This window comes from Ictalurus furcatus, chromosome 24 (assembly GCF_023375685.1).
Source record: "Ictalurus furcatus strain D&B chromosome 24, Billie_1.0, whole genome shotgun sequence".
NCBI classification, from domain to species: domain Eukaryota; kingdom Metazoa; phylum Chordata; class Actinopteri; order Siluriformes; family Ictaluridae; genus Ictalurus; species Ictalurus furcatus.
In genome coordinates, this window is record NC_071278.1 from 12,991,133 (window position 1) to 13,014,679 (window position 23,547).

At 38.0% G+C, this 23,547-nt stretch overlaps 1 protein-coding gene across 1 annotated transcript; it reads right to left on the reverse strand.

Annotated features, from left to right (window-relative positions):
• Nucleotides 1–4,517: 4,517 nt before the first annotated feature.
• Nucleotides 4,518–23,213, reverse strand: LOC128600280 (dynein axonemal assembly factor 8). Its single transcript, XM_053612634.1, has 24 exons — nucleotides 23,032–23,213; nucleotides 22,608–22,746; nucleotides 21,764–21,955; nucleotides 21,525–21,680; nucleotides 21,232–21,426; nucleotides 21,015–21,128; nucleotides 20,766–20,910; nucleotides 18,570–18,846; nucleotides 18,400–18,467; nucleotides 17,399–17,553; nucleotides 17,155–17,281; nucleotides 13,380–13,511; nucleotides 13,125–13,292; nucleotides 10,657–10,959; nucleotides 10,529–10,576; nucleotides 10,388–10,426; nucleotides 10,136–10,305; nucleotides 9,778–10,000; nucleotides 7,082–7,176; nucleotides 6,843–6,963; nucleotides 6,483–6,691; nucleotides 6,315–6,400; nucleotides 5,211–5,280; nucleotides 4,518–5,121 (listed from the first exon to the last, which is right to left on the reverse strand). Exons 1-24 carry the CDS (start codon nucleotides 23,187–23,189, stop codon nucleotides 5,053–5,055), a joined length of 3,459 nt encoding a protein of 1,152 aa, XP_053468609.1. The 5' UTR covers nucleotides 23,190–23,213; the 3' UTR covers nucleotides 4,518–5,052.
• Nucleotides 23,214–23,547: the final 334 nt, after the last annotated feature.

The following is a 23,547-nucleotide window of genomic DNA, read 5'->3' on the forward strand; positions in this document are numbered from 1 at the left end:
TACTTAAAACCTTCGACATAATAATTTCCAATTCTGACAGCCTTTCGTGTTTAATTAGACAGAAACTATGCCAACTGCTTTTGCTGACAATATTAATGGATTTAAAGTTTGTTTTGTAGTTTTACCAAAGACCTTTACTGTTTTTTTCCCCCCTTTTTATTTCTATGGAGATATTTTCAGTTTAGCATTTAAATGACTTGGTTAAAAAGATCAGATTTAAAATGGTCTGAATGTTATTTACACTGCTGTGTGCATTTAAAATAACTAACGGTATCAGTCTAGATCTAAAGGAACTGTGTATTTCTTGTTCATTCATGTATTAGGACTGAATTGGCTGTTATCTATAGCGACGGAATGCCATGGACATGAATCAAATTTGTGTTAATAATCCTACGTGGCCATATGGATGAGTGCTTATTTGAAGTATATACAATTTCTTTCTTTCTTTCTTTCTTTAATGCTAATAGTACTTTATAGTAAAATTATGATGCCAGTTTTGAAATATTAGTGATTGTGCACTACTTGTATGCTGTCAAAAATGTAAAAGAGTGTGTTTGGACTGTAGGGTGCTTTCTTTAGTTTCCATTTGACTGGTGTTTGTTTAGTTGTTTTTTTTTTTATTAAAAAAACAAAAAACAAAAAGGCATGAATTGCAATGCAGATTTTGCAATAGTCTTATTTCAGTTAAAAATTTATTCTTGTAGTGTGTCCAAATTGTACATCATGATTCATCAAGATGACTAGACCTACAAGTCCAATTTCAAAAAAGTTGGGACTCTGTGTAAAATATAATAAATGTAAGTAAAAACAGAATGCAATGATTTGCATATCTCATAAATCCATATGTTATTCACAATAGAACATAGAAAACATATCAAATGTTACCCAGATGAGGATGGGTTCCCTTCTGAGTTGGGTTCCTCTCAAGGTTTCTTCCTCTTAAAACATCTTAGGGAGTTTTTCCTTGCCACCGTCGCCACTCAGTGGCTTGCTCAGTTGGGATAAATTCGCACCTTTAATATCTGTATACCATGTTGATATTTCTGTAAAGCTGCTTTGAGACAATGTCTATTGTAAAAAGCGCTATACAAATAACATTGAATTGAATTGAATTGAAAATGTTTAAACTGAGTAAAATATACCATTTTAAAGAAAAAATAAGGTAGTTTTAAATTTCATGGCCACAACACGTCCCAAAAAAGTTGGGATGGGGACAACAAAATTAAATGTTAGTAAAAAGAAACAGCTGCAGGTTAATTGGGAACAGATCAGTAACATGATTGAGTATAAAAAGAGAATCTTAGGGAGGCAGAGTCTCTCAGAAGTAAAGATGGGCAGAGGTTCCAATCTGCATAAAACTGCATCTACAATTTGTGGAACAATTTCAGAATAATGTTCCTCAATGTAAAATTGCGAAGACTATGAATATCTCATCATCTACAGTACATAATATCATCAAAAGACTTTGAGAATCTGGAGAAATCTCTGCGCAAGGGACAAGGGTGAAAATTAATATTGTATGCCTGTGATCTTCGGGCCCTCAGGTGGCACTGCATTAAAAACAGGCATGATTCTGTAATGTAAATCACTGCATGGGTTCAGAAACACCTCCAGAACTCATTGTCTGTAAACATAGTTTGCCGTGCCATCCACAAATGCTGGTTAAAGCTCTATCATGCAAAGAAGAAGCCATATGTGAACATGATCCAGAAACCTCGCTGCCTTCTCTGGGCCAAAGCTCATTTAAAATGGACTGAGGCAAAGTGGAAAACTGTTCTGTAGTCAGACGCATCGAAATTTTAAGTTCTTTTTGGAAACCATGGACGCTGCGTCCTGTAAACTAAAGAGGAGAGGGACCATCCAGCTTTTTATCAGCGCTCAGTTCAAAAGCCTGCATCTCTGATGGTATGGGGTGCATTAGTGAATATGGAACGAGCAGCTTGAACATCTAGAAAGGCACCATCAATTCTGAAAGTTATATACAGGTTTTAGAGCAACATCTGCTTCCATCCAGATTCCATCCCATCTTTACTTCTGAGAGACTCTGCCTCTCTAAGATACTCTTTTTATACCCAATCATCTCACTGACCTGTTGCCAATTAACCTAATTAGTTGCAAAATATTCCTCCAGCTGTTTCTTTGTGCTAACACTTACTTTTCCAGCCTTTTTTTGCCCCGTCACAACTTTTTTGAGATGTTACGGCCATCAAATTCAAAATAACCTCATTTTTTCCTTAACGTGGTACATTTCCTCAGTTTAAACATTTTATATGTTTTCTATGTTGTATTGTGAATAACATATGAGTTTATGAGATTTGCAAATCATTACATTCTGTTTTTATTTACATTTTACACAGCGTCCCAACTTTTTTAGAATTGAGGTTGTATGTCCATAGTTAAAGGGGGCTCTCGAGCTCTCGTATACGGTAATGGCTGATGCAGACAATAGGTTGTGTTCATCAGTGGACTGTAGATGGTAAAATCTTGGCCTTGAAATGCATTAAAATTGGCCTGACCTTTTTTTGCATGTGGTATTAATGACTCATCATCGCGCTGTATATGATTAAAACGTGTATGTGGTTATGTATTACAGAATACTAATAGTCGATGTCCTGCACTAATGCTATATTTGTGCAAGACAAAGTCTCTCCTGAACAAATGTGTGCCTTTGTATAAAAATCTGTTTGTAGTATTCTTTGATTGATCAAATGTCTATTGATCATCTATTGTCTATTGATCAAGTGTCTATTTGTCATATAAAATGAGCCAAATTGTTGTGCCTTGGGACATTTATACATGGATTCCTCAATGTGCAGGCATCCTGCTGTAGTTTTACACATTAAAAAAAAAAAAAAAAAAAAAAAAAATTGTATTAACGACTACTCTATTGCCTTTGTCCTTTGGGAAGGTGCAGCTCTAAGCTTCCTTCACAGATATGTGTTGCATATGGCTTGCACGAGCACTAAAAGCATGTCGTCAGTACGTATGTATTGCAGAAAATTGTATATATAAATCAAACAATAATCGAGTACGACTTGTCTGACCTGAATTGATTACAGTGTCAATCACTATACTGACTTTACTACATTGCTGCATTTTTCTTGTAACTTTGTATATGGTTTGATTTGTGAATGAAACTGTAACATTGGCAAAACATATTTTAGGTGTTACTGGTGAATTCAGTCACAGCATGAATTAAATTATTCCCTAATGTCTGTGTCAGCCATCGATTAGTACTCGATGTTTGAATAAGTATTTCTGTTCCTAGAAAAATTAATGGCCAGGCAACTGTTATTAAAGAAAAGCACCAAGTAGAAAAGTTCATTAGAACAGTGTAAATTAACTGTAATGGAGTTGTACCATAACACACTGCAGTGGAATAATCTTTTTTTGTGTGTGTGAATTGTTTTGTTTTCCTTTTTTTGTTCATTTGTTAATTTTATTTTCTATTAATATGATTACTGAACCTGAGGATTTATGCAATCTTGTGTGTGTATATATACATATGTTTGAACCTGGTTAACTTTTACCAGTCTAGCTAGTACAAACTTAATACTTTTATTATAGTAGACTTTGGTAGGAAACAGACAGAAATAAAATCCATGATTGGAATCTTCGGATCGATCTAACGTTGAAACCCTGGATATTGAATGTAATTAAATATAAACAGTACTCAAATTCAATTTAGAAATGGGTCACTGGAATGAAACGTGAACGGCAGTGAATCTATGATGTAGCACTAGTTGTATGAATTTCGATACGTGACGAATAAATTTTAAGTTAAACACAAATGCAGTTTTCAAGTTTGTGTATTTATCGAGTGTAAGGAATAGATGGGAATAAGAGATGTATTTTCTCAGGGTTTTACAGTATAACTACAGAATAAAGATGTGTCCAATTTCCAGTGGAAGCTAAAGATTTATTTGCTAATTAAAAGGTCCAGACAAGTGACCTTTTATAATGAAGAAACATATCTCTTATTTTGGTACCGTATGCATTGATTGATATTAGAATATAAGCTGTATATTCTATATTAGTGTTTAACTATATATCATATACAGGTTGCTGTATTATTCGGTGTATGTGATTATCGATACAAAGCCACAACACATTTACTGGGAGTTTTAATTTATGAAGGCTTCTTCATGGAATAGTTAAGTGTATTGATGGAATTAAAGATCAAAATGGATTTTCTTCACAAAACTTTAGGTAAGACATTATTATCATTTAGTATTATTTATAATGCATAAAAGTTTTATTCATAGTGTATCATTTAAAATTGTTAACATTTATGTACACTACAGCAGTTATGCAATGGTTTACAAAATCCATGGAATTATTTTTTATCATATTGGGAATTAAAAATAATTTTTGATCTTAACCTTGTGTAAGTGTGTTGTATTCTTTTTTTAAAAAATTATTATTATTATTATTATTATTATTATTATTATTATTATTATTATTATATGCCTCCACCAGTAGGTGCTTGTGTGAGGTTTTTGGGTTGTTCTTGTTAGCGTGATATCTCAAGAACGAGTGGTTGAAAGTTCGTAGGATTTACATCTAGTTAACTTTGTAACCAGCAGTTGAACTGATTAGATTTTGATCCAAACACGGTCGAGATCACAGTAAAGTCAAATGTCTGAAATAGTTTTCCTTCAAAACCTTCCTTCCTGTTTGAAGTATTTTAAAGGGCCTTTCCAGCATACAGGTCAGTAATAAGAAAGACTAGACTTTGTGGTGGCGGAGGTGTCCCCGTGTAGATACACTCGTTTCTACTATGTCTTCCCTTTTGTGATTTTGGACCAAAAATCCTCCTAAAATGAGTTTGGTTACACAGCAAATCCTCATAAAGCCACCGACTGTATGAAGCATTTCTCTAATAAAGAATTACAAAAAGCTTAAAAACACTTCAAGTAGTTTTAATACATAACCTGAAAAAACCTTGGGTGTATGCACAACATTAAATACACCTTTTGCTATGCTATTTATAGCAAAATTTAAGTAACAGAATATTCCCTGACTGATAGTGCAGTTACATAATGCAGATGATCATGGCACTATGCTGTGGTGACTGTCAGGAGAGAGAACATCAAACAGGTAGCAGAGTAACTTCACTGCCTGAGGTGCAAAAAAAAAAAAAGGGAATATAATAAGTACATGTTCACTGGGAAGTACTGAAGACTGCTGAAGACCAACATGTTTCTTACCTCAGGTTCAGTGCCAGGGTAAAGAAGCATCTTCCTTACTTTCTCAAAGTCTGGCATGTCCCGACAAATCCTACAATACACGTTCAGTGGTGTTACTTCCATATAGCCTACTATACAGTCATCTCTGTTAAGGTTGTTACTGTTAAGGTCACTAGAACTGCTTTTTGTGCCTCAAATTGAACCCCAGTTAAATAATAGTGAACTAGTATTTGAAATTGATTGATAATTTTATCAATCCTCTTCTTCATAAAGAGGATTGATTAAAAAATAATAATAAATAAAGTTCACTTAAGCTTTTAGGAAATCCTGTGATTTCACAAGTAAGTGAGCTTTTAGGCATTTATAGACTCTCCTGAACTACTACTGTTAGCTCCGTCACTACTGTTACATTTCTGTTTGAATTTGAAAAGTGGTCTGAAACACACCAGTTCACTTAAAGAACACGTTTGTCCTCTGTTCCATTTCAATTTTTACATTGGTGAACCCTAGAAACACACTGATCCCCAGTTATACAATCAGCCCAAGAGTTATTGGTACCTTAGTAAAGATGTGATTTAAAAAGAAATTTTTATTAAAGTTCATGAAAAATGAGTTAATGAGCTTAATCGCACACTGAAAGTATGAGAGAAATGAACCTTTAATTTCCTTGACCTCAGATTTCGTTTATAAAACTTTCCAGCTTGTAACTTTTTATAACCTTTACCCAATTTGCATCAACATGTTTTATTTGTGTGTTCTCTAATCTCCCCCATGTTGATGAATGACCTTGAACTTGGCCTCTGTGTCACGTAGTATTTATACCCCAATGAAAAAGTCTGCTTAAGAGTTCCTAAACACTCAGGTCAACTTTAAAAATTGTTTAAATATAAACAGGAACATACTTTAGTTACGTTTTGTTTCTGCATTTTATTTTCTGCGATATTAAGGTAATCAAAACCACAAAGGACATTTTCCATAATATATTTTACACATATTTACTGAGCATGTCAATAATCATGTATCTGACTGTGCTAGTTAATTTCTATGGGACAATTGTAGATGCACACAAACCCAGAGTTTAATCTCCATTGGTAATGCTTAAAAATAAAACATGTTCATTTCTACCTTTTAAGAATCAAGTCAAAGCATGTCACAATGTTGTCCATCTGCAGAGCAAGAACAAGACATGGTCCCTCACACAGAAGAGGTTCCTGGTTAGAGTACAAGGATTTTATAATGATTATTGTTGACGTAATGATTTTAACAGTTGCACTGTGAAGATTGAGGACTTACTCCAGTGCTGGTGGGCATCAGGAACAGAGATAGTTGAGTTATTTGGGTTTGGTCTAGTGAGCAGAGTCTCCCGGCCACCACGTGGCAGCCTGAGCTTAGCAGTCGTTGCAGCAGGTCCAGGTGAAGAGGTGGGCAGCTCATCTGGAGTACACACGAGGGCATGATGAGGCACGTGGTCTGGCAGAGAGCACTGCGCACTGAGCACCCAGCTACCACCGAAACACAAACAAACAAAACTGGCCCATTCTGGTACACAAAGGTCTAATGTAGTGTCAGCGAGAATTCAGAATAGTACATAACAAGCTTTTCTAAGCTTTCTGGGATAAGGAAAAGAAGGTATAATAAAGTCGAACGCTTTACCTCTGATCAATTCTGATTTCTCCATGAGAGACTGGAGGAGCTTGTTTTTGGCTGAATTAGTGATGGTATGAGACTGTTGCCGTTTCAAACTAGCTACTGGGTCTGATCTCAAACAGGGTATCTGCAATAAAAAAAAAACCCAGATTAATAACTGATGTTATTTTTATCTTTCTAGTTTCTGGAGGAAACTTATAGACACTAGATTTCTCAGAAATCCTTCACGCACAAGCTTCTTATACCTGTTCATGCTTCATGATTAATGTTTCTGTGCAGCATAGACCTTCTGGGAACATCATCTTTACATCCTGCACAGCCTGCTGATAAGAAACTGATCCTAAAACATAACATAAAGCAAGAGACTTTGGGGTCACGATGCCCAGGTGATTAGTTAAAAAAATATCAAATATCAGACAGCTCTGACAGGCCACAGCAATGCAGAAGATGTTTCTGTTAAACAAATATCTGTAGGACAGAGGCCAGCGTTTGTCAGCTTTGTTGTAAAGAGATTCTTTGGGTGTTATGTAAGGATGTTACTTTGAACATATACTTTGAGGTGTTTTGTGAGTGCTAAATGACAAGGAGAGTGATTGTGGAACTGTCAAAGGAATTTGGACTGGAGTTCCGGGCAGCTTTTGTTTTGTGCTAGATAGCCAGGCCTCCACAAAAGACTTGGGTAGAAGCTGTTGCACAGTAGGGAAGAAACAAGGAGGTGATAAGTGCAGAAATTTTTATCAATATTGGAGAAAGCAAAAGATGGGAATTTATAGGAAGTTAACTAGGTAGATGGTGAATCTACAAGTGTGGTCTTTCTCACAAATGTCAGCCTTTCCATAACTCCATTGTATATGAAACTAGAGTCAGTAGCTACCATGCTTGAATCGAATGAAAAGTCAATCAAATGAAAAATAATGTTTCATTACTCCATGTAATCCATCTAATCCCAGTTGTTGTATATGCAATAATATAGCTGTTACACACCTGTGCTCGCTCAGTCATGTTGCACAACCATTTCAGCATGTGGTCATAAATGGTGAATGTGGGAGGGACAAACCCGAATACTAGTCATCTGATTTCTGCTCAAACTGCATGACTGATTTCTCAACATGTCTGATAATCACGTTACAAACATGCTTATGCTGTACAAATGCTTTAGTAATGTCAGTGACATCACTAAAAATGTGTACAACCAGATAGTGATCAGCTCTGAAATTTGGTGTTGTTTTATCCGCTAAAACTTCATAGAGAAGAGACCAAAAGCATTACCACTGCTCAGTTAATGCATATCCCCACCTACTGTAGGTCCAATTTGTTTTTGTGATGTTTCTTATTTTTGGACATTTCCTCTCAATGTCAGTAGTAACCATTGTTAACTTTTAGGTGAAACAATGAAACTGGTCACTCCTGCACAGCCGACAACACGTGACTATGATTACTAGGCAATAGCAAAAGTCAATGATCAACTTTGCATGCTGTGACACTCCTAACACTAGGTGTCCCTTTTACCCCCGAAATATCAAAAAATTCATTGTGACCTGACATCTCGGTCGAACACATTTATTTGGCATTGTTAACCCTCTCACACTCCCATGTGATTTAGCCATATTGAAAAAAACTTAGCAAAATGTCAAAATTGCACCAGAATAATACAGCATAAACCTTTATTCTGAGTCTTCCTTTCGATTCTAAGAAAAACGTAGTAGGCCTGAGTGAGACAGACGAGCCACAAAACCAGAGCGCATGTATCAACATAGACAATTCTAAAGCCAAACTTGACCCAAGTGCACCCGACTGCACCCCAGGCCTCTTCACCCAACTTCAGTGTCTGATCTCACTAACGCTCTTGTAGCTGAATGAACACAAATCCCCACAGCCACACTCCAAAATCTAATGGAAAGCCTTCCCAGAATAGTGAAAGTTATTATAACAGCAAATTGGGAATAAATGGTATGTTGAACAAGCAAATATGGATCTGATGGTGAGGTGCCCATAAACTTTTGGCCATATATTGTACCTTGGAATGATCTTATTTGTGAGTGATGGACAGCGTGAAACAGACTATCACTGTACTGGTGTGTGAAGTTCAGTTTTTGGACAAAGCTCTTTGTGTACCAGTCCTACTGATGAAGACGTGATTTTTCCTTACAAGAAAAAGGAGGAAGAGCGGTGAACCATTATATAAACTTGTTCTACCCAAGATAGAGAGTTAAACGGCCACGGGAAATCTCCATGTCTCCACAGGTCACATGGGGATATTTTGTACAGTTCATGTTCCTATTTATTTCTTCTGAGCTAGAATGGTGATCGATGTTGAGAACAAAATAGGCGTACATAAGATATGTCATGACCTTATGTCATGACCATATGTCATTGAATTATAAAGTTCTATGTGATAATTCTGTGATTTTAAGCTATAAAGGTTTGATCCTAAATAAAGATCTAACTAATGCTGTTTCTACACTTTCTACAAAAAGGCAGATATATCCTTATTATGTCAAGGTCTCAATATGTCTGGGGAAAAAACAAAATCATGATGCCTTCCACCCTTTTAAGCATCATAGTTAGCTGACCATTAGAGTGAGCAGAGGCACTAAAAACATCTTGATCATTTCACCAAATGATTGACTGCATATTGTTCATTAATAAATGTATTGATAATTAGTCATTTACTTTAAATATGCCGGAGCCCAATTCATTCATCCCCCTGAAACAATCCTAGCAAAATTCTGACATTATTCACAGCAACATTTATGTTACCTAGATTCATATACCTAGAGATACGCATCTGACACACATCTACACGTGATATACGACTAACAAGGGCTTAAACCGAATAATGTGAATACACAGATTCTCATGCTAACGGCCACTACTAGGTAGTCATCATAACAATTGCATTCAAACAATTTATGTATAAATAAAGTTGAAGTTCTACTACCATAGATGCCATTATGCAATCTGTCAGTGCCATAGCTGGCCCTCCAGACGTGGAGATCTTCAATCCGTGCTTCAGCTGGATCCTCAGGTCCCAACAACTCCAGAAGCCTCTTAATGGCATTAACCCTCTGTAGGCACAACGCCAGTACAGGTCCTGATGTCAGGTACTTAAATTCTGAGTCTCTCTCAGAAGGCTCACAAGGATGTTTTCCATTTATTAAAGCCTACACACAAATGGATACACCAATCTTTGTAAAAAAAATAAATAAATAAAATAATAATAATAATCATGTTTTCGGTGAATGTGTTATTTCATTCCTAAATTCAAATATAAGAATAAGAAGAAGGAAGACGATGACCTGGTTTTCTGATACATTCATCAGTGTGTTTGCCATCTTTGAGCTAAGTACAAGCATGTGCAAGCCCACTAAAGTGAAGCTGTTTTGCTGGATCTTGCTGAGAATTTTGCCCAAGTAATGACCCCAGACACCAGGCTTGAACAGTGCCAAAGTGAGAAGAGGCTGCGATCCTACAGAGCCCAGCAGTGTGAGTCAGTGAGACAGCCATGAAAACATTCTTATTCTGAAGAACACTTAAGTCACATTACTTACCTTCTGTCATGTAGCTGAACAAGGACTGACTTGCAGAGCCTGGATTGAGAGAAACATTGTCAGAGTGTATCATGTATGAACCACTAGGGGGGAAAAAATGGCTCTCTCACATTTCACCGTTTCTGGACACGTGAGGCGTACCTATGTTTGGAGGTGGAAGGAATTTAAGCATAATTCGGCTACTGTGATCTAGAAAAAAGAAACAATATATTTATTTGGAAGAACTTTGTTTCTCCAACCACTGAATTGTTTTTAAGCTGCATCTTCACCTGGGATCAGCTGTGTCTCGGTAAAGAAAAGGGTGGCTTGTCTGAAGGCCATTTCAGGGGTGGTCGACATCAGGACACTCAGATCTCCAGGGTAGTCTTGTGATAAAAGTCTTTGCATTTTTCTGAATGCCTGCGGCCTTCTAATGGCACAGACAAGAGCCGGGGAAGATACCAGGCTTACCACGCTGCTGCGCCACTGGCGCTCACTGACCTCGAAAGGGCTCAGCTCCTGTGCCTGCTGCCAGGACAGCGTGGGCAGCCATTTCAGTGCCAACAACTCAAATCTGTCCTCACCCACTCCTCCTGGGTGAAAGTACATTTGGAATTTTTCAAGGCCAAATTAAAAAGTCCCAGAAGAACAGCCTGGGTCAAATAACTGCACAGTGCAATAACCAAATGTGTAGTGTAAAATTACTCTAAACAACTGACCCTATTGCACATTAACGTATAAGCTACTTGAGTGAGTCATGGAACCTATAACTATGTCTAGAACATGAAACAAGATAAATGGGGCATATTTGTGAAGCTCAGAGTAAATAAATATTTAACCTAACACATTTGTGGGTAAGTTTATGGAAGCTGACTATTCTGTAAAGGCACCTAAATTTTAAAACAAATGTTAAATATCTATTTTAAAAATAGTTTGACTTATCCTCTATCTTTATCTTCATTTAATCATATTTTATATGAGGAATGCTTAGGGGACTTTACACCAAGCCCATTACCTTAAATGGATACTTTTACTAAAAAATTAAATAGAGCTAATGACAAATGAGACCTTTTTTTTTTGTCAAGATACAACGGTCAGTCCAGGACCACCATGTAACACTCCTGCTCCATGAACTGTGGTGTAATCTGTACAGTGCCCTCCACTAATATTGGCACCCTTGGTAAATATGAGCAAAGAAGGCTGTGAAAAATTGTCTTTATTGTTTAACCTTTTGATTTTTTGTTTAAGAAATTCACAAACATACTCTGCTGTCATGGATATCTAACAATTGCAAACACAACACAGATTTATCCAAAAAAATATCTTTGTTAAATGTAGGTGTGCAACAATTATGGGCACCCCTATGAATTCATATGAGAAAAATATATTTGAAGTATATTCCCATTGATATTTAAAACATTTTTAGTACACCTGGGTGACTAGGAACAGGAAATTATTCAACCATGACTTCCTGTTTCACAGGGGTATAAATATGAGGTAACACATAGCCAAATTCCCCTTAGTCATTCATAGCAATGGGTAAGAACAAGGAATATAGCTGTGAAAAGGTTGTTGATCTTCACAAAATCAGAAGTGTCTATAAGAAAATAGCAGAAGCATTGAAAATGCCCATTTCCACCATCAGGGTAATAATTAAGAAGTTCCAGTCAACTGGAAATGTTATGAATCAACCTGGAAGAGAACATGTGTCTATATTGTCTCAACGCACTGTGAAGAGGATGGTTCAAGTGGCCAAAAAATCTCCAAGGATCACAGCTGGAGAATTGCAGAAGTTAGTTTCTTAAATTCTCCAAAACTACAATCCGAAGTCACCTACATCACCACAAGTTGTTTGGAAGGGTTTCAAGAAAAAAAAGCCTCTACTCTCATCCAAAAACAAACTCAAGCATCGTCAGTTTTCCAGACACTACTGGAACTTCAAATGGGATCGGGTTCTATGGTCAGATGAAACCAAAATAGAGCTTTTTGGCAATAAACACCAGAGGCGGTTTTGGAGCACACAGAGAGGTAGCCATATGGAAAAGCACCTCATGCCCATGGTTAAATATGGTGGTGGCTCTTTAATGTTTTGGGGCTGTTTTTCTGCCAGAGGACCTGGACATTTTGTTAGGATACATGGCATCATGGACTCAAATATCAACAGATATTAAATGAAAACCTGACTGCCTCTGTCAGAAAGCTTAAAATGGGCCGTGGTTGGATCTTCCAGCAAGAAAATGATTCAAAACATACATCAAAATCAACACAACAATGGTTTAGTGACCACAAAATCAAGGTCCTGCCATGGCCATCCCAGTCCCCTGACTTGAAACCCATAGAAAACCTGTGGGGTGAACTGAAGAGAAGAGTTCACCAGCATGGACCTCGAAATTTGAAGGATCTGGAGAGATTCTGTATGGAGGAACGGTCTCAGATCCCTTGTCATGTATTCTCCAACCTCATCAAGCATTATAGGAAAAGAGCTGTTATCTTGGCAAAGGGAGGTATTGAGGTATAAAGTATTGATTAAAAAGGTACCAATAATTGTTACACACCTAAATTTAACAAAGATTTTTTTTTTGATAAACCTGTGTTTTGTTTGCAATTGTTTGATATGTGTGAGAGCAGAATATTTTTGTGATTTTTTTTTTTAAACAAAAGATCAAAAGGTTAAACAATTAAGACCATTTTTCACAGCCTTCCCTCCTCATATTTTCCAAGTGTGCCAATATTAGTAGAGGGCACTGTATCTGCAAACCTGATTGATTTCCCCTGAGAACCTTGTGAAGCAGACTCATGCCCTTCTCCATGATGTTATAACCAGTCAGTGTGAGAATCACAATCTGCTCAGCCTCACTGCATGAAGGATACCTGTGCTTTGAAAGGACCACAGGGCTGAAGTCTGGTATTGTCCACATGTGGTGTCCTGCAACAATATCAATGTTCTCCATTAGTTTTCATAGTGGATGCACAAAAGTACCCAAATTAAGTTGGCACTAGTACACTTCTGTACCGAGAAAGTTGAAGAGCTCTTCCATATAAGGTACTGCATGAAAGCAGAGATCTGATTTGAGGTGAACACTGCCTGGCAGTCTGGTACGGAGCAGTCCCACTAAACCTTGCAAAGCCAGCTCGTTCATCAAACCTTCAAAAAGAGGAAATATGCATATCAAATTCCTCTTATTGCAACAGACTTTGAAGTAATTTAAACTATTTGCTGCCTCCTGATTTCCTCTATTTTGGCATATTTTTCACACTAAAAAAGTGTTTTCAGATCCTCATACAAAATGTAATACAAGACAAGGAGAACAGGAGGAGATAAAACAGTTCTTATCAGTTCATTTATTGAAGAAAATGGCTATGCAACCCCTATATCACCCAAGTAAAAAAAAGCAACTGCCCCTAAACTGAATAACATTTTGTGCCACATTTAGCAGCAACAACTGCAACCAAATGCTTCCAATAACTGGAGATCAGTCCTTCACATCTCTGAAGAGGAATCTGGGGCCTCTAAAATTTTTGCTGAATTGATTTAATTCAGCCACATTGGAGGCCTTTCAAGAATGAACCCATTCTTGAATGGGGTTCAAGTCAGGACTTGGCCACTCCACAACCTTAATTTTGTTTCTCTTGAGCCATTCAGAAGTGGACCTGCTCTTGTGTTTCGGATTGTTGTCTTGTTGTATAAACCACTTGCGCTTGAGCTTCAGATCACAGAATGATGATTGGGCATTCTCCTTCAGGATTTTCTGCTAGAAAGGAAAATTCATCTGTCAATTATGGCAAGTCAGCCAGACCCACCATGTTAAACTGCTGGTATGGTGTTCTTATTGTGAACGCTGTGTTAGCTTTACGCCAGATGTAATGAGACTCATGTCTTCCAAAACGTTCCAACTCATTCAGTCCAAAGAGCATTATCCCAAAAGGCACATTTTGGCAAATGTGAGATGAGCTTTCATGTTCCTCTTGGTTAGCAGTGGTTGTTGCCGTACAACTCTCCCATGGATACCATTTTGCCCAGTCTCATTCTAAAGGTGGAATAATGTAAACTGACTTAATCTGAGGTGAGAGAAGCCTGCAGTTCCACAGATGTTCATCAGATTTGTTTTATAATTACTGGATGAGTTGTCGATGTGCTCTTGGAGGAACTCTGGTAAGCTGGCCACTTTTGGAAAGATTCAGCACTGCTTTCTCAAGTTTTCTCCATTTGGAGATAATGGCTCTCACTCTGGTTCAATGGAGTCCCAGAACTTTAGAAATGGCTTTGTAACCCTTTCCAGAAAGATATATTTCAATAACCTTCTTTCTCATCTCTTCTGGAATTTCTTTTGATCGTAACATAGTGATGCTGTTTGTTGAGACCTTTTTAGCCTACTTCACATTGCTGGAAAGGGTTTTACATGGGTACATAAATGATGTTTAGATAAGGGCTGGCAGTAATAAAGCCTGGGGGTGCCTAGTCTAATAGGACACAATTATCAATTAAATTAGGTTGGTGAATTAATTCGTGGATTGAGGAACTAAGGGGTCAATTATTTTTGACACAGGGCCAGTTGGTGCATAAGTTTTTTCCTTCAATAAATGAAATGATTGTTTATAAATTGTATTTTGTGTGGCAATTTGTGAATGGCGGGCGGAGTCCAGGAGAAGGAATGAGCAAGCACCTGTGAATAATTAACATGGTGCTTTTTGATCAATGTGTCTGTTGCGGGACAAGAGAGAGTGCATGGAATTAGCTGAGCTACAGAAAAAAAACTGCAGAAAAACAAAAATGTGTGTGTGGGTGTGTGTGTGTTTGTGGTTTTGCTATTTCACAAACAAGGTGCTGAAATGTGCCATGGTAAACAGGGAGAGAAAACAAAAGAGAAAAGCCAAGTCATGCTCTCTAAAGCCTGCCTCCTGTGTCCTCATTTCTCAACTTTCTGCCCAAGGGTTCTACATTCAGATTGTCTTTCTCTTACAGTGCTTGAAAGTTTGTGAACCCTTTAGAATTTTCTATATTTCTGCATAACTATAACCATCATCAGATTTTAAAGTAGATAAAGAGAACCCAATAAAACAAATGAGAAAAAAAAATTATGCTAGGTCATTTATTTATTGCTGAAAAGGATCATATATTACATATCTCTGAGTGGCAGAAGTATGTGAACTTTTGCTTTTAGTATCTGGTGTGGCCCCCTCGTACAGCATTATCTGCAACTAAATGTTTGCAGTAACTGTTAATCAGTCCTGCACATCGACTTGGAGAAATTTTAGCCCATTCCTCAGTACAGAACAGCTTCAACTCTGGGATGTTGGTGGGTTTCCTCACATGAACTGCTTGCTTCAGGTCCTTCCACAACATTTCTATTGGATTAAGATCAGGACTTTGACTTGGCCATTCCATAAACTTAACTTTATTCTTCTTTAACCATTCTTTGGTAGAATGACTTGTGTGTTTAGGATTGTTGTCTTGCTGCATAACCCACTTTCTCTTGAGATTCATATCACAGACAGATGTCCTGACATTTTCCTGTAAAAGTCACTGGTATAATTCAGACGTCATTGTTCCATCAATATTGGTTCCATCAATAAAAGTTGTCCTGGCCCAGATGCAGCAAAACAGGCCCAAACTATAATACTACTGCCACTGTGTTACACAGATGGGATAAGGTTCTTATGCTGGAATGCAGTGTTTTCCTTTCTCCAAACATAACAATTCTTATTTAAACCAAAAAATTATATTTTGGTCATCTATCCAGAAAATATTGTTCCACCAGACTCCTGGCTTGTCCACTTGATCTTTAGCAAACTGCAGATGGGCAGCAATGTTTTTTTGGAGAGCAGTGGGTTTTCTCCTTACAACCTTGCCATACACACCATTGTTGTTCAGTGTTCTCCTGATGGTGCACTCATGAATATTAACATTAGCCGATGTGAGAGAGGCCTTTAGTTGCTTAGAAGTTACCCTGGTTCCTTTGTGACCTCGTGGACTATTATACGTTTTGCTCTTGGAGTGATCTTTGTTGGTCTCCACTCCTCGGGAGGGTAACAATGGTCTTCAATTTCCTCCATTTGTACACAATCTGTCTGACTGTAGATTGGTGGAGTCCAAACTCTTTAGAGATGGTTTTGTAACATTTTCCAGCCTGATGAGCATCAACAGCTCTTTTACTGAGGTCCTCAGGAATCTCCTTTGTTCATGACATCCATCCAACCATCTTCTATACCGCTTATCCTTTGCAGGGTCACGGGTAAACCTGGAGGCTATCCCAGGGAGCATAGGGCACAAGGTGGGGTACACCTTGGACAGGGTTCATGACATGATACACTTCCACAAACATGTGTTGTGAAGATCAGACATTGATAGATCCCTGTTCTTTAAATAAAACAGGACACTCACTCACACCTGATTGTCATCCCATTGATTGAAAACACCTGACTCTAATTTCACCTTCAAATTAACTGCTAATCCTAGAGGTTCACATTCACATTTTGCCACTCACAGATATGTAATATTGGATCATTTTCCTCAATAAATAAATGACCAAGTATAATATTTTGTCTCATATGTTTAACTGAGATGTTCCTGCCCCCCGACTCTCATCTACTCAGATAGAACATACGAGTTCTCCTGAACACACACATCCACACATACTGAGACACATCTGCAATTTGCAAACTGGTTTGATAAACTGGATATATGCACATCTAATACCTGGGGAGTGTGTGTTTGGATAGTGATTTTTTTGTTTTGTTGTTTTGAAGAGAAAAAAAAAACAAACACGTGTGGAAGATGTGAGTTACACCTGTAGGCAGGTTGGCAGAGTGGCGGAGTGCATTCTCTCTCCTCAGCAACAGCACCAGGCAGTGAGACAAGGGCTCAAGCAGTGCTTCATCTATGCTCACTATAGATGCATGACAGAATGTCGACATCTAACACAACCACATAAGAGGTTTGTTACAGACATAATATCCGTCACTTTCTTGGGCTGTAGCTTTCAGATTTAAGTAACTAAGAGTTTGTGTGCTGCAGGATTTAGAACTGATTACCTGCTCAGTGTTGAGGCCTAGGGATGAGGCTCTCATATTGGAAATCTGTACTCTCTGCAGCCCCATCAGCTGGAAGCCTTTCTTTGCACATGAAGCCAGCACATAGCTGTAACAGCATGGTGGAACCACTGGAGATACGAGTAGAAAGACATCCGCTGCACAGACAGAGAAAAGGAAGGGTTCAACAGTTAAGGGCTCTCAGAAATCAAGGTATTAAAAAATTCCTGGGGTGGTACCATCAAGGCTACATCTTATGTACTTTTGTACTGTATACATTATAATGTATGTTTAAAAATTATTTATGGCACACAAGTGAACCTTAAAGAAACTTTTAAAAGCTAATTAAAGGTGCGCCACATGCACCTTCCCAGGTAAAAGACACATACAAATGATACAAAAGATGTACCCTTCCTGGTACCACTCCAGAAACAAGGAAAAACATTTTACTTCACAGAGTGTATGAGGAGAATGTATTCTGGGTGATGTCTGAAACCACACCTAATGCACTGTATATGGCACCCGCTTTGGAGTTGCTATTTTTAAGTTCATAAGCAGAATAGAGTAAAAATCTAGTGTGCTTGCAAACACTATGCATTACAATAGTGTTCCAAAATTGTTCCCTATTGGCACTTCTACCTCTGTTCCCCCCCCCCACCCCCCCCCCAGAGTGTTCAGTGACATATTGGTAGGGTTCATATATAGTTGTAAAAAAAAACCTTACAAGTTTAGGCCACGCCCACTTTCAATTTAAATCAGATACAGATAGTGTTATTGCATTCCATCCCTTTATTACACCTATGTCATGGAGAAGATGTGGTGTGATGGTGTTTATGCAATGGGATTGTACTGCTAAGAAAACTAGACAGTGTGTTTCACATAATGCTCCGGATTCAAAATGATTCATTTACTTATTATACAAGCATGTGCGGCTAGATCAGAAATACAGTTCTGTTCAGTGTGGCTATTTTACATTTCTGTAGAAATAACATTTTATAAAGTACCTTTTACTGTGGCACAAAGCATTGCAGGTGAAGAGGCTGTGTCTCTGCTATCACTTGAACCCTGAACCCTGAGGGTAAGATACATGTTTAGTAAGTATTTAAGAGCTATGTGTGATGTTTTGGAATGTATTTTAATGTTGAGAGTAATAGCTTCTAATGGTAATATTTACTTGGCAGTCATCCTGTGATCATTATTTGGCAGTCTCCCACCAAACCACACACACAAACCCAAATGAACAAGACTGGCCAAGCGTGGGGAGTGGAACAGTGTACGCTCTTGGCTATGGCAGTGTAGGGCATTAATAGAGGCTGGGTCAGTCCTGCGTGCCAGCATGGGGTCTGAGGGCCCAGTGATCTCTTGCCACAGAGCCCTAGCATAAGGACCACGGATAGCCATGGCAAGCAATGGCTGCTGGGAAACCCATCTCTGCCCACTCGTTCCAAGCACTGAAAAAAAAGTATGTATTAGGGATGTAACTGAGTACAAATACATTGTTAGGATTGTTGGGGCTGGGGTCTATCATCAGTGGTTTGCTCCAATAACCCAAACTAAACACTGTCTTACTTCGCTCCAACATAAAACCATAGTTCTGTGCCACAGGCTGCACACAGGGCAGAATATCTCAGTTGGGGTCTCCAAAAAACAATCATTTAAATAACATTAGCTTGTATGTTCATTTCATATTTTTGTCATTCTTAAATACATCTTTTAATAAATCGTTATTGAAGGAAAACCTTCATGGAAAATTATTTGAGCATTATATTGAAATGCACCTTTAAAGGACCCCATTTTTACTAGCAGGAATATGCAACCAAAAATTATGTGTTATGTACTTTAATTTACTTCAAGCCCATCTGTTCCATTAGTTTTGCTCACCCAAAAATTGGGTGGTGTGCCACAAAATGTGCCATGTTCTAGGCTGTTTAACACATCTAGACATAAATATCAGGAAATAAATGCTGAAATTCTGATCATATCATATTCATCTTCTGATCTCAAACCCAAACGTCTTCAGTGTATAGCAAAAACAAAAGAACTGGCCTTGCTGTTCCAATACTTTTGGAGGGGACTGTATTTGAGGCAGTAAAGCATACATATACAAACGTAATGCATCTTTCATATATAAATGTCGGTAAGTATTGGCATAAGTCCAACAGTGGGCAATATAGACATTTTAAGACATCATTTTAAGGAGAGGATGTCAGAAAAGGGTGTGATTTTCATTTTGTTCTAGATCAGTAGAACCTTATGAACCTTCAGAGGTTGAGCAGCAAGTTGAGCAGAAACACTGCTTATGAAAGGAATCTGCTCAAGTGTGTTGCTATTTCTCATAGAGAAATAGCCTTTATTTCAAAGATGCCCTATACACAGAGGTGGGTAGAGTAGACAAACATTTTACTCCAGTACAAGTAAAATTACTTATAAAAATAATTACTTGAGTAACACTAAAAGTAATAATGTTAATAATTACTTGAGTAAGAGTAATAAAGTATCCAGTGAGAAGACGACTCAAGTAGCAAGTTACAAAATACTTCAGATCTGATTAAAATGAAGGGAAAATCATGAAGTCACACCTCTCCTTGAAAGTCTGTCTGTTCTGTTTATATGATAAAAAAACCTGGGTTCAACATAGAACTTGTCATTTTCTACACAAACTCACTCTCTCTCTCTCTCTCTCTCTCTCACTCTCACTCACTCACTTACTCTCTCACACACACACACCAAAAAACAAACATTTTCCCAACGGTTGACTGTATTTATTTTCACAACATGTTAACAACACAAACTTGTCAGCATCTGCATTTAAACAAGACAACAGAGAACAAAAGAACAGACTATGGAACAGAACAGAAGAGAAAGTGTGTGTAGAGAGAGTGTTTTGTGTGTGTTAGTATGTGTGTGTGTGTGTGCGTGTATACATGTGCCCTGCCTCCACGGACACGCTCGCTTCTATAAGGTGCGATAGCTGACATAGAAACAGGACTGAGCCACTAAAAAAAGTGAGCGGTTGTTGCGGACACATTCAGACCACTGCAGTGTATCGCGAGACTCACGACCTCATTATACATGATATAACCTAATTATTAAAACTACATATATTCATTAACATTTAACAGTAATGGAGGAACGCCGCCAAATGTAGTGAAGTGAAAGTACATTTCTGTGATTAAAAATTAACTTATAAATATGGCTAATTAAACCTATACTTAAAAGTTTTTTTTTTTTTTTTAAAGTTACTCAAGTAAATGTAATGTGTTACTACCAACTGCTGCCTATACAGTTAGCCTTTCTTCCATGATAATCATCTGCTGTAGCTAAACACTGAAATACATTAATGCTGTTAACATTATTTGACATGTTTTACCTGCACAGTTTGCTAGGAGTTCTTTAGAAGGGAAGGTGAAGCGGAGGCCACACACATCCAGGCCTGAGCTAAACAGAAGCTGAAGGGTATGATGTGTTGCCAGTGGGTTATGAAACATTGCCTGGTACACCAAAGCCAACACTACCTGAGACCAAGAGACATATTTGCACTTATTCCTGCTAATAACAAAGTGTGTTTTTGTACTACAAATGCTTTTCCGACTACTGCAAATGACTTAGTCCTTCTCACCTCAGTGTGAGGCTGCTGAGAAGACGTGGCCTCTGCCCACTGACATATTTGTTCTTGAATGTTGAGTGTCTGCCAGTAGAAGCCAGGATTTGTTCCAAAGGTCTTCCTGACAGCCTGCAACCCAGCAAAAAGTTAACTATTAGTAATCATTTAAGTCAAATGAATTTGAATAAAAGTCATTTGTTTGATTTGGTTCATTCATTTCAATTAGTCTGACCTCTTTGTCAGGGCTAATTGAGACAAAGCATTCAAGCCTTGAAGAGGGCAAAGAGACAATTGAAGGATGAGTTTGCTGTTCCAGTAGGTGGTTAAGCTCTGGCAGCCAGGATGCCACTGTCCCCAGCTGAGTCTGAGCCAGGAATTTTGACACTCGCTGACCGAATGATGTCCAGCCCCTCTTCATGTTCTTCCACTGTAAGTAAAATAAATAAAAAGCATGATAAAAATCCAAAACGAATGAATCAGAACACAAGAAAAGGTAGAGAACTGGGTCTGTACGATAATTCTCACCCGAAGTTTTGTGCGTGGAGACCTGGTTTCTTCAGGAGGCACAGCGCAGATGTAAAGTACTAAGGAATCATCCTTCCAGAACTGTTGCAGCCCAGTGACGCAAAATGGAGCATTGTTTGTCACACTGTCCTCTGTGCTACAGCTGCTGGGTTTGGCCTGCCGCACATCAGACCAACGCCACATTAGACTTTAGATATTTATCCAATCACAGTTTCCTAAATTTTCACAATGATGCATACCAATGACATGAACCACGCTATCAGTGAATTATAAACATGAGATCCGAGTGCTGTTGACTCCACGGTCTGTGCCTTTCCTTTTGCTTGTCCTGCCACCACACCAGGGCTCAAGAGAGGCACCATTAAAAGCAAACACTCTCTGCATTTGAGGTAGGAAGGCAGGGTGCTAACTGATGGAAGATAAGACCCATCCTGAGAAAGATGGAAAACAAAAAATCTTGTCAATGCAGTCAAGAAACATTGATTGTCCTAAATGACACATTATTCACTATATAGAACACTACTCTCATACAATGTGTCATGATAGTGCCAATGGGGCACTGAACTACACTTCCCATCAGCCCCAGCATGTCATATGTCTCAATCACCCTCACCTGTGTCTCATTTCACCTTGATTAGCACAATAAGTTCCACAATTAGCACTTATAACTTACATAATAAGTTCCTATTTTTCGGTGTCTTATTATTAAGCTTTTGTTGTTGTTCTTGTGTTCGTGTGTTGTCGTATGTGCCACAGTCTCGCTTATAGTCTGCATGTTTTTGCCAAGTATCCTCTGTTGAGGTTTATAGTTCTTGCTTTGACTGTTTTGGTTGTTTGTTTATGCTTCACATAAATAAAATCTACACTTGCATCTTCTCCTCTACAAATTCTTGACAGGGTGCACCACAATGGATATTAATTAGTGGGTACAGAAATCCCATAATGCAGTGTGCCGCTGATAGGGTTTATGCAATGAATGTAACTAAACCCTTGCAGCAAACATACTACATAGTGTTTATGGAGCGCTTTTGACACCGCCAAAAATTCCAGAAACTGAAGAAACACATTTTGTATTCAACTCACAGTATCATAAATTATATCAGTCATCTCAGCAGCACTCTGCTTTCTCTTTGTGGATTGCTGTGGCCTGAAGGTGAGTAGATACTTCAGATACTGTTGCCGCTGCGCTCTGTTCTTCTGCCGCTCCTTCTGCATGTGGTTACTGTTAAGGAGAACTGATCAATGTCAAGAATACATAGTCTTTTAAATAAACCTAATCACATACTGTAAGTGCTTTCATTAAGCCTATTTGTTGTTAAACTGTTCTGTAAAATAACAATCACAGCACTGTATGTTGAAAAAAAGCTTGCAAATCATGAACATTTTACAATCAGATCCAACCTTGTGGTGTGCTTGGATATGTAAATTTTATTTTTTTTTTTAAATTAGAGAAAAGTAATTTATGAAAGTCACACAATATACAGACAACACCTCTCAAATACAGCACCTTTCATCCTTTTGTGGCTCAGCTGCAGCCATTAGTGTTTTATCTGTCAATGCTATAGACTCATCACATGCAGTTGTAATGGGGGATGGTCCACTCAGCTGTTTATTAGCAGGTACATTTACACATCTATGCCAAGTTTCCACTACTCCAGAGGTCATTTCCTTTGCAGGCTTGGCAGAATCTTCAGGGATTTTCCTTTTGAAAGAGCTTGCTGGCCTTTGGTTTGCCTCTTTTATTTTTTGGAGTAATAAACTCTTCCCAGAAAGCATCCTAAAAGCACAAAATATTTAAATAATTATGATAACACTGTTATCGATCCTGCAATAGATGTATGATACTGAAACTGAAATTTTGAGGCCGAGCCATAGAGTTTAAATATACAGCGAGCACACTTCCGCAGTTGTTTATTAGATAATTTGTGCCATTTTGATGTCACCAATATGGGGTCCAAAATGGGAAACAATACCTTTTGCCAGTATGTGTACAATAGTCAGTCCGTACAGGATTTCACTGAGT